The following is a 15091-nucleotide window of genomic DNA, read 5'->3' on the forward strand; positions in this document are numbered from 1 at the left end:
GCCAGATGATTAAAATTCCAATAATCCATAAACTTTAGGGGCTGTAAAATCGAAACCATTAAGAGATAGAGCAAAACAAATTGGTATGGTTACTTACATCAATGAATAGAACAACCATGCCAAGTTTCGTCAAAATCTGAGACGGTGGGTGTCATGGTGTGGTTGAACTGACATGGAATGACCCAGCTGCCACTTCACTCTCTGGAAATTATTCATCATCGTCACTATCCGACACATGGTCATCATCAGATTCTTCTGCTTCGAATAATTAATCTAAATGCTGTCATCTCTAAGAACGGGTGATTCTATTGGAAAACATTTTCAGTTTATTATTTACTATTTTATAAAATATTGAACATATCAAATGATATACTCCAAAATAAAACAAGGAAATCACTTCTTACCACCGATTATTTGATGAATCATCCATCTTATTTATATTCAATACAATTATTTATTTATAATATTAATAACTTTGTATATTTTTTCTCACTTTCACAATAAATTTTGTACGTTATAGGTAATTTTGTTTTTTACATTACTCTTAGAAAACTTGCTTTAGCATCTGCTCGGCTCCAACACGACTTTACAATTGACAATCGTTCTTCTTCTTCTTCTTCTTTGCTATTCGTAGTGAGGAGGGAGGGGACCACACAACTCTGCAGTAGGCAGGTACCTGAGCACCCAAAAACTGTTGGGGTTCACTATTATTATTTCACATTCCACGAAGCCAGCTGACTAACCACTCAGCCACATGGCACGCAGTAGGTGGGTACCAGGTACCCAGTCGTTGAACGAATGGTGAAAGTTTGATTACTGACTGGACGGTTAACAATCTACCACTAGGTATATAGAAAATATATTCCATGTAATGAGTACAGACACAACAAAGTTACTTTTATATCAGACCATTATTAAATAACTGTAACACTGGAGCAGAGTAAATTTGCCATAAAAAAAACTCCATAGCAATCACCATGAGGTTTTTTTTTCTTTCATAATTAACAAAACAAGGTGACACAGAGTGTACTAAATGAATGCAAATTTTTATTAATAATTGTTTTAGTGTACTAGGGCGATTCTATGGAAAGTGAGCCCTATCAAGGAAAATTTTTTTGCTAAGAATAATTTATTATTATAGGCCTACATAAATTGATACTATGATTTTGTATTTTAATAACAAATCAAAAGTTGGTTTAAATTCTAAAAATTACTGTTGTTTTCATTAATTAGATTTTTCTTGAAAAAATATAAATGGTAGTCATCCTTTCCCTCCACCATTGTTTTCTTTCCAGCTAATTGTATGACCTCCATTTTGAAGATTGGTAAACTATTATTCATTTGGACAATCATAATAAGAAGTCAAGGTAACATATTATGTGTTTTATGCTTTCATAGGCACACAAAGTGTTAGTTATACCAACCATAACATAAAACAATAAAAAATTATTTTTACGAGAAATGAAACATAATTACGTAAAAATCTATATATCGTTATGTCAATCCATCCGTAACCTATCTGAAATAAGACTTTCGTATACTTTTTTCATACTGTCAAACTGTATTACGGTTGGCACAATTTATTGTTAAAATTAATGCATTTGAAGGAACAAATCTAAAACTAAAACTAAAACTAATGCTACATTTTACTGTATTAGATGAGTTACAAGAAGAGAGTCAGCCTACAGAACAAATTTGAGGTAAAATAAATATGAGCGTTATTTGGCAAAAGAACAAGAAAGGAATAAAATTAAATGGGAAATATTGAAAAACATGGGAGCTAAAGAAATTGTTTGAGCGAAAAAACTTAGCGATGAAGTGAAAAAGTATAAGAGAGATTAAAAGAAAATACTGACAAATAAACCTAGTAAAAAAACTGAATGTTCTCAAGATGCTGAATCACCATACAAAACTGCCTATTCCAGGTTCAATCTTTGAGGAAAGCAATCAGCAGTCAAGAGTTTCGCCAGGCAGCCCTAGCAAGAAGAGCACTATTGTGAAACAGGCTGTCATGGAAGAAATGCCTGAACCGAAAAGGATTCTTTTTGCCAAAAGGAAATTGAAAAGAACAGGTACAGACAATGAAACAATGACCTTATGTCAATTTTTTAATTAATGGTTGATATAAGTCCACAGCAGCCTGGGAAAAAATTTATGTAAGTTCCGGCATTTTACTGTGTGCTCTTTTGCATTATCAGATATGCAGGTTTCCATCAAAATGGAAATTAAAATCTCTTTTAACTATGGTTGTCCTCTAGTAAATTGAGGCCTATTTTAAATATTTACGTGAAAATGGTCTTTGCACTAGCCGCCTTAGAAACATAGTAATTGATAATTATTGAATATATTTATGTGGACGGTTGATTAGGTTAGTATAGCTAAATTTAAAATACTGTACATTACTTTTAATAGTTGTTTAGGAACTACAATATAGGGTAGCAACCAGTTCACATAAGTCCATTCAGAGACCCGAATAGTTCCGAAATTAACAGAAGGTTATTGAAGTAAGCCACTCACATGAGCAACTAAGATGTCCAAGTCGTCTTTCATCTTTCATGGACGTATGTGAAAGAGAAATTAGAGAATAGTTGAGCTACATTAAAAATAATTTTGAATATTAAGAATGGTCATTTAAGTTAGGTTAGCTACATTAAAAATACTGTAAACACAAATGAATGTTTGGTTAGGTCAGGATAGCTACATATGAAATTAGTAATTCCTAAGCAACCGTTAAAAATATTTTAAAGTATTTTTAATGTAGCTAACCTATCTTAAATGACCATTCTCAATATTTAACTTAAGTTCTCTAAAACCTAAACACACGGGCCCAACCACGAAAGCAATGAAGTACAAATTAAGAAACGCAGTTTTCAGGTTAGATAGAGGAACATCTTTAATGTTCCAAAAAAAGTATTTTCCGAATTTTATTTATTTATATAATTTTATGTAAAGCTGCAATGCAAGAATTTTAGCAATACAACTAATTTTCCTCAAAAAGTTCAATAAAACAGCAAATAAAACGGCTGATATATATATACCTAAACGTTTTTGGTTGTTAGTTTGTAGAGATGTTAAAATCCTCATGTTCACAATAATGCGTTATTTTTCTATAGCTTTGCGTCTTTCGCGTCACGTCTGTCACGATTTTGCGATTCCAGCTTTAAGGCTGCTGGGTACGGTGGGCTAAATAGTGGGAAACATGTGTACCGCTGTTGATCTTTTTTGGGAGAATGAATGAAGTTAAATTTATAAACATTTTGTAAGTAAGTAATATAATGTCGTATAATTGTCTGAGACTTTTTATATTTGTAAAAATATTTAAAATTTATGAATAAAAAATCATGGAAAAAAGCCATTTTAAACATTACTTTATTGATTGCAGTGAACGAATGCAGCATAAATACCACAAAAAGCTATGTCTTAGACTCGAACCTTACCATGTCTATAGTAATTTGCAACTTGAACATTACTTGAATAATAATCAGCCTGTAAAACTAGAAATGAAAATTAAATAATTTAAATATTTTCTCTAATGAAAACAGGACATCTATTTGTGGAGATATGTTGCTTCTATCCCCAACACCTTGAGTGAATGCGGAGCAGACATGCGAGCGATAAGAAAGTGGCGACTCACGTTTCCTAAAACCGAGACGGATTATCGGCAATGGCCTTTAGGTTTGTTGACAGTAGCACCATTGAATATGTATATACATATTCAATGGTAGCACAAATGGCTTGTTTCCTTTTCTTAATTTTTTTAATTGCAAGATTATATTTAAAACATTGCGTTTTGAGGGTACTTTTATCGAAGCGTGTTATGATGCAGGGCGAGAAAACCCGCGGACTAGCAACATCATCTGGCTCGATTCCCACATGCAAAGGTCTGGGGATGGAACCCACCGGGGTTAGAACTGAATCGCAGTGGTGGGAGGCTAGGGTCTTTACCAGTTGATCTCCGCGGCTCCTGCTGTTATTGAACATTGCGAATAAGTTATACAATAAAAGAAATCAAAACGGCTTGTTGTTCTCTAAATTCCTCGTTCAATACGTTATTAAGAAAGCCTTTCAGGAAAAAATCATTAAACTCAAGAGAACTCAAATTCCAGAAATAAAAACACACTTCCGTCCCTTTAAACTGTTACTTTCGCAATTGAAAACAACAATTTTACATATCACTTGAGAGTTAATTTTCGTAAGCAAAATAGTTGCTTGGAATACAACCTCAACATTCCCAATATCAGCGAATATGTATGAATCTGGAATACTGTTTTCACTTTGGTTTTTTTTTTTTATTTTTATGCTCAATTTTAAATATTGGGATGCACAAGAAATTTTTTTTTAAACTTTTCGTGTGTTTTGAAAAATAAATTTATTTTTCAAATTATATTAATTACATTAAAGTGGTGCAAAATACAAGTATTACGCTGTGGTTCACTCTATATTCATTTACAGCTCCTCACAAGTCTCTCTTCTTTGGCCCTCTGGGCTTCTTGTTGGGCTGTTATGTATAAGGGTTCCTTAATATTCATCTTGGCAAATCTTTTTGAAAACTGGGGGTTTACTATTTCCTGCAGCAGACATTCCTTGTCGAATCTGAAACAAACATAATTATAAATTCGCTTAGATATGTTGTATGTGTGTAACATAAACTTTAATTATATTTTTATTTTAACACAACCAGTTCTCTGTTAATGTTAAGCTATTGATAAGAAGACATATTTGAGTCGTAAATGTGTGTGTGTGTACCAAAATAGCTTACGAAAAAACTACCATTAATGCAATGTATAAGTTGTAAATGGATATCAGTGGTATAAAAACCTAACTGTGAAAGATGTGTTACAAAAAAGAAGAACCGTAGAGGCATATGAATGTAGACTTAATTTAGCACCGCTGTATGAACTACACATTTTACTGCTATACTCAATAATTGTATGTAAAATAATAAGAAAAATACCTGCACAAATATGCTTCCATTTTTTCGCACCAGAAAGCGTCTTTTTCGATAATTTCATGTCATCCAGTGGGAAGTGTAAAGCACAAAGTAACAATATTTTCTTCCCGTTATGTGCATCTGCCCTTGCGCTTGATAAAAATAGTTTGAATCACTTCTCATTAGCGGTTTTCCGTTAATTATTGCGCAGTGAGTAATCTGAAATTAGTACATGATATGTTTTATGCCACAAAATGGCTTCTTTCGGACTTTGATACTTATCTGCTAAAAGAGGGCACTTAATTTCCATAATGGCATCGTCACGCACCAAACCATCTGCAACAGAATTTTACATGACTTCTACATGAGTTAATTGTAAAACCGAATTTACATTATCAAAATTTAAAAAATATATATATAATTACATATTTTAAATGTACCTGGAGTTGCACCAAGAAAAGGATATTCAGAATCTATGAATAAGACACATTCTGTTGCCACTATTCCGTGATCTTCGGCCATTTTACACTTGGCTACAGGTTCGTTGGCAATACCATACTGTGTACCTTTCGTGCTGAAGTTTCCATACAATATGGAATGAACTAAGTTTCTACAAGATGTTGTAGCCCTCATTTTACAAACCCTGCCGAAATGGGAAGCAGTTATTAACTTCCTCCTCTCTGTATTCCACAAGTGACATCTGTATTGCAACTAAGTCGTTCTCTGTAGCTCATTTCGCTCTTCTTCGGTCCGCATGAGACTAGCAACGAAACTTCTTTTCTTTTCCTATAGCTCTGATGCTGTAATAGCAATCTCTGGTTGATCTTCCTTTGCCCGTACCAAACCATAGTGCTCATCTGCAGTACAAAGTATTTCTTCGCTTTCATTTGTATCTTGGTATTGTGCAACCTTTATTGTTTCCTTCTTTGTCTTGCTCGTTGTTGCTGGTCGACGAATTTTTTTGTGTACATTCCTAGAACAAAAAAAAGTACATGTAATTGTTAAACAATTTCCCTTATTAACTCCGTTATATTTTGTACACAAATAATATGTTTGAAATATAGTTGACCCTGCCAAAATATTTTTGTGATGTAATTATTTTTAGAAATAATTGCATATTGGCTTCAAAAGTTTAGTAAAGAAACTTTCATAATATTGCACACACCCCATAAACAAGTTTGCAGTGTGGATGTCAATAAAACACTTAATGGCTGCCTCTAAATATTTCTTGTAGTGCTCAATATTGTGGTTACCGGAAATAAATTTTTCTTGATATATCACCCAAATACAGCTTTCATTACAACATGAGCCTGTATTATTTTGGCCTGGCATGGGCGAGAGTGTAGCTGCTGACAAGTCATTAGCATTGCTCCTGAAAGTAAAATATAACTTTCATGTCATATTTCATACAAAGATTTTTTGTAAAATTTTGTGAATGAAGCGTATAATGGTTGGGTATTTTTATTGTTAAAATATATACAGGGGTGCCCACAAGGAGGGGTAACGACGCAGACTGCGTCATTAATATTTCAGGGGGGGGGGGGGGGGGTTAAAAGACGAGAAAAATGTATATATATTTACATAATTATAGCTTCTAATGTAAAACTACGTTTCTGGTGCTTTGATAATTGAAAGGGATCTTGTAAATCAAATTGGCAACCCCGCACTTTCCTCAACAAAAGCAGTTTGGCATCTGTCGGTTCAGGATGGAAATATTATCTGATATGACCACAATTATTATTAGAAAATCAGTTTTAATTATTGCAAAATGTGATAAAATATAATACTTAAAAAGTATAATATTATAAAATAATTGAGTAAATCATTGAGAAAATGGCATAAAAAATTTCGGGAGGGGGGGGGGGGGGCGCATCATTAGGTTAGGGGGGGGGGGTGAGTCATAGTGTTTGGGGGGGGGGGCCACCTCTGATATATATACATATACACTATATGTCTGTATTCTCTGCCATGATTTCAACCCAATGGCTCATGATACAGACATTTTGTGGACATGGTTACATTATCGAATTAAAATTCATATAACTGTCCATGTTTAAGGCCATGAACGGGAGCTTTTAAAATACTGATGCAAATTATTCAAGTACTTTGTACCGAAATGCATTGAATAAACTCAAGACAGTGCGTATGCACTGCAATGGCGATGTAACAGATAGTTATTTAATTAGTAACTTGCCACCCATTGCAAAAATCCTTTAAAAATAACAAGCAAAATGTTTCTCTTAAAAAAATTATTTCGGGAAGAACTGTAACACTTACTATCAAGGTCTTACAATGAACATCACTTTTCAACTGTGTTTACACTTCAAGAATATATATATATATATATATCTAATTGGATAATTTTCTATTGCTTTAGTTAACCTTTACATCATGTAAACGGACGACACAGCATTTATTATGTAATCATTTCATCCCCTCATTATTTATTAAATAAAACACTATACCTACACTCATAAGCCACTCTTATTGTAAACAAGAAGTAAGAACCTAAGCTAGCCATGGGTTGTTTCAGATACGTACAGCTGTTTAGCATAATTTGTTGGCAGTCCGAGCTGTCTGATGCATGCTGCATTCGCTTAGGGCCTTGGATCGTGTATACCAAAATAACTTATTCACTCTCTTCATACCCTTGCTTAAATTACATATAATAATTAATACAAAATGCGTGTTTTGAAATTAAATCCTGTAAAAAAATTTTACTTACTGAACTAGCTGTTGTTTTTTTTTCTTCCACCAAGCACGAGAGATTTTCTTCCTTGACTCTCTTCTGATACATGGTCTTACACGTAGACTTGTATTCTTTTGAGTATCACCAACTTTATTTCTGCGACATTGCACATGAAAAAAACGTAATGTTATGTTCAACTAGCCCAGAATGTCTGAGCTACACCTTCGGAAAGCAGTTTGAGAGAGGAACCGGTTATCGGCAACACAATCTTCGTGCGTATTGTGTCACATTTGTTGCCCTTGGACTCGCAGTGGAAGAAGGGTCTAACGATCAGGCAGATGGGCGCGTTGACTGAGGATAAGTTAGATTCGAATCTCAGATTCGAATCTGAAAAATTCCCGGATCGTACCATAATTATCGTACACACCTAAAAACCGGAAATTCGTTCGTGCAACAACAGCCTAAGTCAATCCTTAAATTGATGTGTATAAAAAAGGAAAAAAAATATATATATATGCATGGTCATGAACTTAGACATGTTAATAAAATGTTTGCAAGTCAGATCTTCAAAATTAAATAAAAATGTAAATGTTTATTAGATAAAAAATTTTAGAATCAGAAATTAGAATTTGAAAAAAAGCGTAATTTTGATATATAAATATTAAAATAGACAACAAAAAAAGTATAATAATTACAAATGTACAGGTAGCTCAATCCAGGTTAGTAGGTATGTTAAGAAAACCTTCATCTATGTCACACATGTGCCACATAAGGGCTATTTGACAACAGATTTTTACAGGAGCCAGCCGAAATAGAGAAAATGTGTCATTCTTGGCTACTGATGTACCTACCTTCTTAAAAAAAATTAATAATAATAACAAATGTACACGTAGCTCAATCCAGGTTCGTAGGTATGTTACGAAAACCCTCCTGTATGTCACATATGTGTCACATGCGGGCTATATGACACCAGATTTTTACAGGAGCCAGCCGAAATAGAGAAAATGTGTCATTCTTGGCAACTGAACTACCTAACTACTTAAAAAAATATAATAATTACAAATGTACATGTAGCTCAATCCAGGTTCGTAGGTATGTTAAGAAAACCTTCATCTATGTCACACATGTGCCACATAAGGGCTATTTGACACCAGATTTTTACAGGAGCCAGCCGAAATAGAGAAAATGTGTCATTCTTGGCTACTGATGTACCTACCTTCTTAAAAAAAAATTAATAATAATAACAAATGTACACGTAGCTCAATCCAGGTTCGTAGGTATGTTACGAAAACCCTCCTGTATGTCACATATGTGTCACATGCGGGCTATATGACACCAGATTTTTACAGGAGCCAGCCGAAATAGAGAAAATGTGTCATTCTTGGCAACTGGTGTACCTAACTACTTAAAAAAATATAATAATTACAAATATACATGTAGCTCAATCCAGGTTCGTAGGTATGTTAAGAAAACCTTCATCTATGTCACACATGTGTCACATGCGGGCTATATGACATCAGATTTTTACAGGAGCCAGCCGAAATAGAGAAAATGTGTCATTCTTGGCAACTGATGTACCTAACTACTTAAAAAAATATAATAATTACAAATGAACATGTAGCTCAATCCAGGTTCGTAGGTATGTTAAGAAAACCTTCATCTATGTCACACATGTGTCACATGCGGGCTATATGACACCAGATTTTTACAGGAGCCAGCCGAAATAGAGTAAATGTGTCATTCTTGGCAACTGATGTACCTAACTACTTAAAAAAATATAATAATTACAAATGTACATGTAGCTTAATCCAGGTTCGTAGGTATGTTAAGAAAACCTTCATCTATGTCACACATGTGTCACATGCGGGCTATATGACACTAGATTTTTACAGGAGCCAGCCGAAATAGAGAAAATGTTTCATTCTTGGCAACTGATGTACCTACCTTCTTAAAAAAATATAATAATTACAAATGTACAGGTAGCTCAATCCAGGTTCGTAGGTATGTTAAGAAAACCTTCATCTATGTCACACATGTGTCACATGCGGGCTATATGACACCAGATTTTTACAGGAGCCAGCCCAAACGGAGAAAATGTGAAAGGAAGATGGGAGATCTATAGAGGGATAGGTTGCAGGGATATATACTTTGCTTTTTAGATTCGCTAGGGACTTGCTGATGGATAAGTGTTTGCTACTGACATTTTTGTTGCAGCAGCAGGGAAATTAGAATGCCTAATTAATCGCCTGCAACTTCAATTTACTTAGGCTGCTATATCTACACAAGCTGACCTTCAAATTTTGGAACCAAAGTGGAGTCAGGTAATATGTCTTATTATAAATTGAGTGTTCAAATTCAGGTTTTTATATTTCAGTATACCTTTGATGTAACTAAATTGGCAACTAACATCACTTGACAACATAGATAGATAGAATGAATATATCTTGATCACAACTATTGCAGGATTATTCACGATGTCCGGTAAAAGTGTTAGAAAAACTCTCAAAAGCAAATAAAACTGGTCATTTTAAGATGCTATGATGCGTACTTGGGTACCCAAGTATCTTGCTAACCTCCAAGAAAATGTTTTCTCCCGTGAATATCTTAGTAGATAAAAAAATAATAAACGGCAGAATTGGAAATAAAACTTTGAATTTTGTAAATATGATAAAAATTTTCTCAAAAAATTCTTTATTATTTAATTTAAATTTTCAAATTTTCAAAACTAAATATTAGGTATATATTTTAACGGTGCACGGCTGTTACTTTGCACACAACTTAAAGGAGGTACAATGAACAATTCTGCCGATTAATTTTTTTAATACAACGTACAGAATTTAAATAATATGAGTACAAAATATTGTGATTTAACTGTCACTTGCCGCTGATGAAAGGAACGAGTTCAACAGTTTGCTGCTAGAGCTCCGATTAGTTCCGAGTTTACTCACTAGATGCCTCGATTATCGCAGGAGTTCAGCCGGGTATATTATCGCATCAAAACGGTCAAAACAGAACACATAAGCAATAGTAAGTTATTAGCTGATATTGAATACAAACAATTTTTTTTATGACTACAAAAAATAAGGTTCTCAGCTTGGCGAGTGATTATATTATACTAATGTCAAAAAGATGTTATCTGGAAAAAATAAATGAAGTTATTTTATACCACTGATTCACTACCCATAAAATCCAACTGCATCGTCTTTGCAACTAGTATCTCACACAAGAAATATAAAACATATTCGTGCTTCATTTCGCATAAAAATAAAACACATATGTGATATCGGGAGACAGCCTTGAAAATCGTGAATATCACCAACATGGCCAATCAGACTCATAGTCATGTTTACGATGGCAAGACAGCTAGCAAACCAGTTCAGTTTATATGCAGCTTAACTGAAAAGTTTATTCAATATTTTCGGGGTAGTTTTACGTTCAAAATTAATACAAAACCAAATCAGCAATCCTTGTATGATCATTTATAATACTAAAAAAAAATCTTCCATTTCCTTCGAATTGTATTGAGCACTAAAATATTGATTTACTTTTGGCCCAGATTTTATTCGACGATACTCCGTAGAGTTTCGCTTGTTTACATTGTTTATTTATTAGGTTTAAATCATGGCCGAATTTATTGAAGTGTTACACAAATTATATATACATATATGTGTGTGTGCCTGGTTAGGATTTTGTATGATGTACTAGAAAAACTATGTCCTATCAGTGTAATAGTTGTACCCTTACAAGCGTTGAATATTTATGAAACATTTTATTTCTTTGGTTTTTAAAGCCGCAGACTTGTATTTTATTTATTTCATTTAGACAACATGCGTCCGTGTTTTCTACATTGCACGCTCTGTAATATTTTGAATGTTATAGTAATTTTGGCTTTTTAAAATCTGTGATTTATGTGCAGTAGAGTAATTGGTTAATTTTTTATAATTTCTTTTCATATTTTTAATTATCCATTTGCTAATATTATATACACTTCTCCATTTACTATAATAAACACATATTCCATTATTGGAATTCTTTCAGAATGGGAATCACAAGACTACAAAAACAATTCTCCCGCATAAGAATGGTGATAATACCAGTAAAGAAAATTATCGTCCGAGAGCAATTGCGTCTTATATCTAGGGACACCTGTATTTCGCAAATACATTTCATGTCAAGGTATTTTTTTGTAATAATTGTCTGTGGTCGGTGAAGGATGTTTTACCGCACTTGACGGGGCCAATGAGGACGTAGTTACCGTACTGCTGCACGCCCACAATTCGCCAAACCTCTAAGGAAAAAGCTACAGTTATGTGTGAAATAGCCTGACACGAGATGTATTCGCGAAATACAGGTGTCCTTAATTATATCGAAAAATGTTTGAACATTGTTTGATAATTTTAAGTATGAAAAGTACAAAATACTTTCAAATTTAATACATGGTTTTAAGCTACGTGTACATTTGTAATTATTATACTTTTTTAAGAAGGTAGGTATATCAGTTGCTTAGAATGACACATTTTCTCTATTTCGGCTGGCTCCTGTAAAAATCTGGTGTCATATAGCCCGCATGTGACACATATGTGACATACAGGAGGGTTTTCGTAACATACCTACGAACCTGGATTGAGCTACGTGTACATATGTAATTATTATACTTTTTTAAGAAGGTAGGTACATCAGTTGCCAAGAATGACATTTTTTCTCTATTTCGGCTGGCTCCTGTAAAAATCTGGTGTCATATAGCCCGCATGTGACACATGTGTGACATACAGGAGGGTTTTCGTAACTTACCTACGAACCTGGGTTGAGCTACGTGTACATTTGTAATTATTATATTTTTTTAAGTAGTTAGGTACATCAGTTGCCAAGAATGACACATTTTCTCTATTTCGGCTGGCTCCTGTAAAAATCTGGTGTCATATAGCCCGCATGTGACACATGTGTGACATACAGGAGGGTTTTTGTAACATACCTACGAACCTGGATTGAGCTACGTGTACATTTGTAATTATTATACTTTTTTAAGTAGTTAGGTACATCAGTTGCCAAGAATGACACATTTTCTCTATTTTGGCTGGCTCCTGTAAAAATCTGGTGTCATATAGCCCGCATGTGACACATATGTGACATACAGGAGGGTTTTCGTAACATACCTACGAACCTGGATTGAGCTACGTGTACATTTGTAATTATTATACTTTTTTAAGAAGGTAGGTACATCAGTTGCCAAGAATGACACTTTTCCTCTATTTCGGCTGGCTCCTGTAAAAAACTGGTGTCATATAGCCCGCATGTGACACATGTGTGACATAGAAGAAGGTTATATTAACATACCTACGAACCTGGATTGAGCTACATGTACATTTGTAATTATTATATTTTTTTAAGTAGTTAGGTACATCAGTTGCCAAGAATGACACATTTTCTCTATTTCGGCTGGCTCCTGTAAAAATCTGGTGTCATATAGCCCGCATGTGACACATGTGTGACATACAGGAGGGTTTTCGTAACATACCTACGAACCTGGATTGAGCTACGTGTACATTTGTAATTATATTTTTTTAAGTAGTTAGGTACATCAGTTGCCAAGAATGACACATTTTCTCTATTTCGGCTGGCTCCTGTAAAAATCTGGTGTCATATAGCCCGCATGTGACACATGTGTGACATACAGGAGGGTTTTCGTAACTTACCTACGAACCTGGATTGAGCTACGTGTACATTTGTAATTATATTTTTTTAAGTAGTTAGGTACATCAGTTGCCAAGAATGACACATTTTCTCTATTTCGGCTGGCTCCTGTAAAAATCTGGTGTCATATAGCCCGCATGTGACACATGTGTGACATACAGGAGGGTTTTCGTAACTTACCTACGAACCTGGGTTGAGCTACGTGTACATTTGTAATTATTATATTTTTTTAAGTAGTTAGGTACATCAGTTGCCAAGAATGACACATTTTCTCTTTTTCGGCTGGCTCCTGTAAAAATCTGGTGTCATATAGCCCGCATGAGACACATATGTGACATACAGAGGGTTTTCGTAACATACCTACGAACCTGGATTGAGCTACCTGTACATTTGTAATTATTATACATTTTTTGTTGTCTATTTTGATATTTATATATCAATATTACGCTTGTTTTCAAATTCGAATTTCTGTTTCTAAAATTTTTTATCTAATTAAACATTTACATTTTTATTTAATTTTGAAGATCTGACTTGCAAACATTTTATTAACATGTCTAAGTTCATGACCATGCATATATAATTTTTTTTTTCCTTTTTTATACACATCAATTTAAGGATTGACTTAGGCTGTTGTTGCACGAACGAATTTCCGGGTTTTTAAGGTGTGTACGATAATTATGGTACGATCCGGTAATTTTTCAGATTCGAATCTGAGATTCGAATCTAACTTATCCTCAGTGCGCGTTGTCCTTGTTGTCACGGGCAGCCTTAAGTCACCGCCACAAATACAAAACCTAACCTACACATGACAAAAAATATTAAAGGTATAACATGCAACCTAACACTAGTGCAACAATTCACAAAAACTTAATTATACTTACCATTTGTAACAACCTCCTTCAGTTACTTCCAAAGTAAAGTTTGTTGAAAAGGTTCCAAAGTACGGTAACAGTACCCTTGGAACGTTTAATTTTGACGACACTAAATAACCGATCTCATTCGCGATCAGGAAAAACACAAATATCTGTACACAAAAACGCATCATTGCTATTTACTAAAGATATATTACTATTAGGAATAATAGTTAATATTCCTGTATACCGGCAACTTTCCAACGGATTATTTATCTACACTCGTTTGTTAACTTCTTGAAAAACAATATAGGTCACGGGATGTGCACTTATTAGAGAGATGCTTGAACAACGTTTTGTTTGTGTGCACGGCCGTAAGAGCGCTAGTGTGCTCACTGCCGTTGCCTACGAGATTGGGAAGGCCTTCGCATCAATGATTTCCAGGTGGAACATTGAATGTAGTTCGCACAACGCCGCTAGAGCGCAGGTGTTTACACTGTAATATTAGCACACGGCTTATGACATGAAATGTCGAATTTTTAATGAAAGAACATTTTCCTGGAGTTTATTTGTTAGCCGTGTGCAAGAAAGTGGACTTTACCGGTTATAAGTTGCGATAAATTAATGATTTCGACTATTTTGCATGTACTTTGGTAATATAATATTCTAAAGAGTTATTTGGTATAATGGTGCAAAATGATGAAAACATTGCATTATAAACGCTGTGCTAGTTCGTTTGGCTATGGATTTAATGATTTTGATGTGTAAAACTCTTTAGAATCGCTGCACACTGTAAAAAGACATACATTTACTTATTTGTTTATATTTTAAGATGGTGTATTGATGTGTACCATTTTGCAAAAGTGATTCCTCACAGGTGACTGGCATGTCATTTCATCAGTTTCCAACAAATTGTGATTTGCGTGACAA

At 34.2% G+C, this 15091-nt stretch overlaps 1 protein-coding gene across 1 annotated transcript in view; it reads right to left on the minus strand.

Annotated features, from left to right (window-relative positions):
- The window catches only part of LOC134541701 (nuclear pore membrane glycoprotein 210-like), a 125489-nt gene extending 110995 nt beyond the window's left edge, over positions 1-14494 (minus strand). The window contains exon 1 of the mRNA XM_063385342.1: positions 14192-14494. Coding sequence (XP_063241412.1) covers positions 14192-14355 — 164 coding nt within the window. The 5' untranslated portion in view covers positions 14356-14494. The remainder of the gene's footprint in view (positions 1-14191) is intronic.
- Between the last annotated feature and the right edge of the window lie 597 nt (positions 14495-15091).

The sequence above is a fragment of the Bacillus rossius genome, assembly GCF_032445375.1.
Source record: "Bacillus rossius redtenbacheri isolate Brsri chromosome 4 unlocalized genomic scaffold, Brsri_v3 Brsri_v3_scf4_1, whole genome shotgun sequence".
Taxonomy (NCBI): Eukaryota; Metazoa; Arthropoda; class Insecta; order Phasmatodea; family Bacillidae; genus Bacillus; species Bacillus rossius.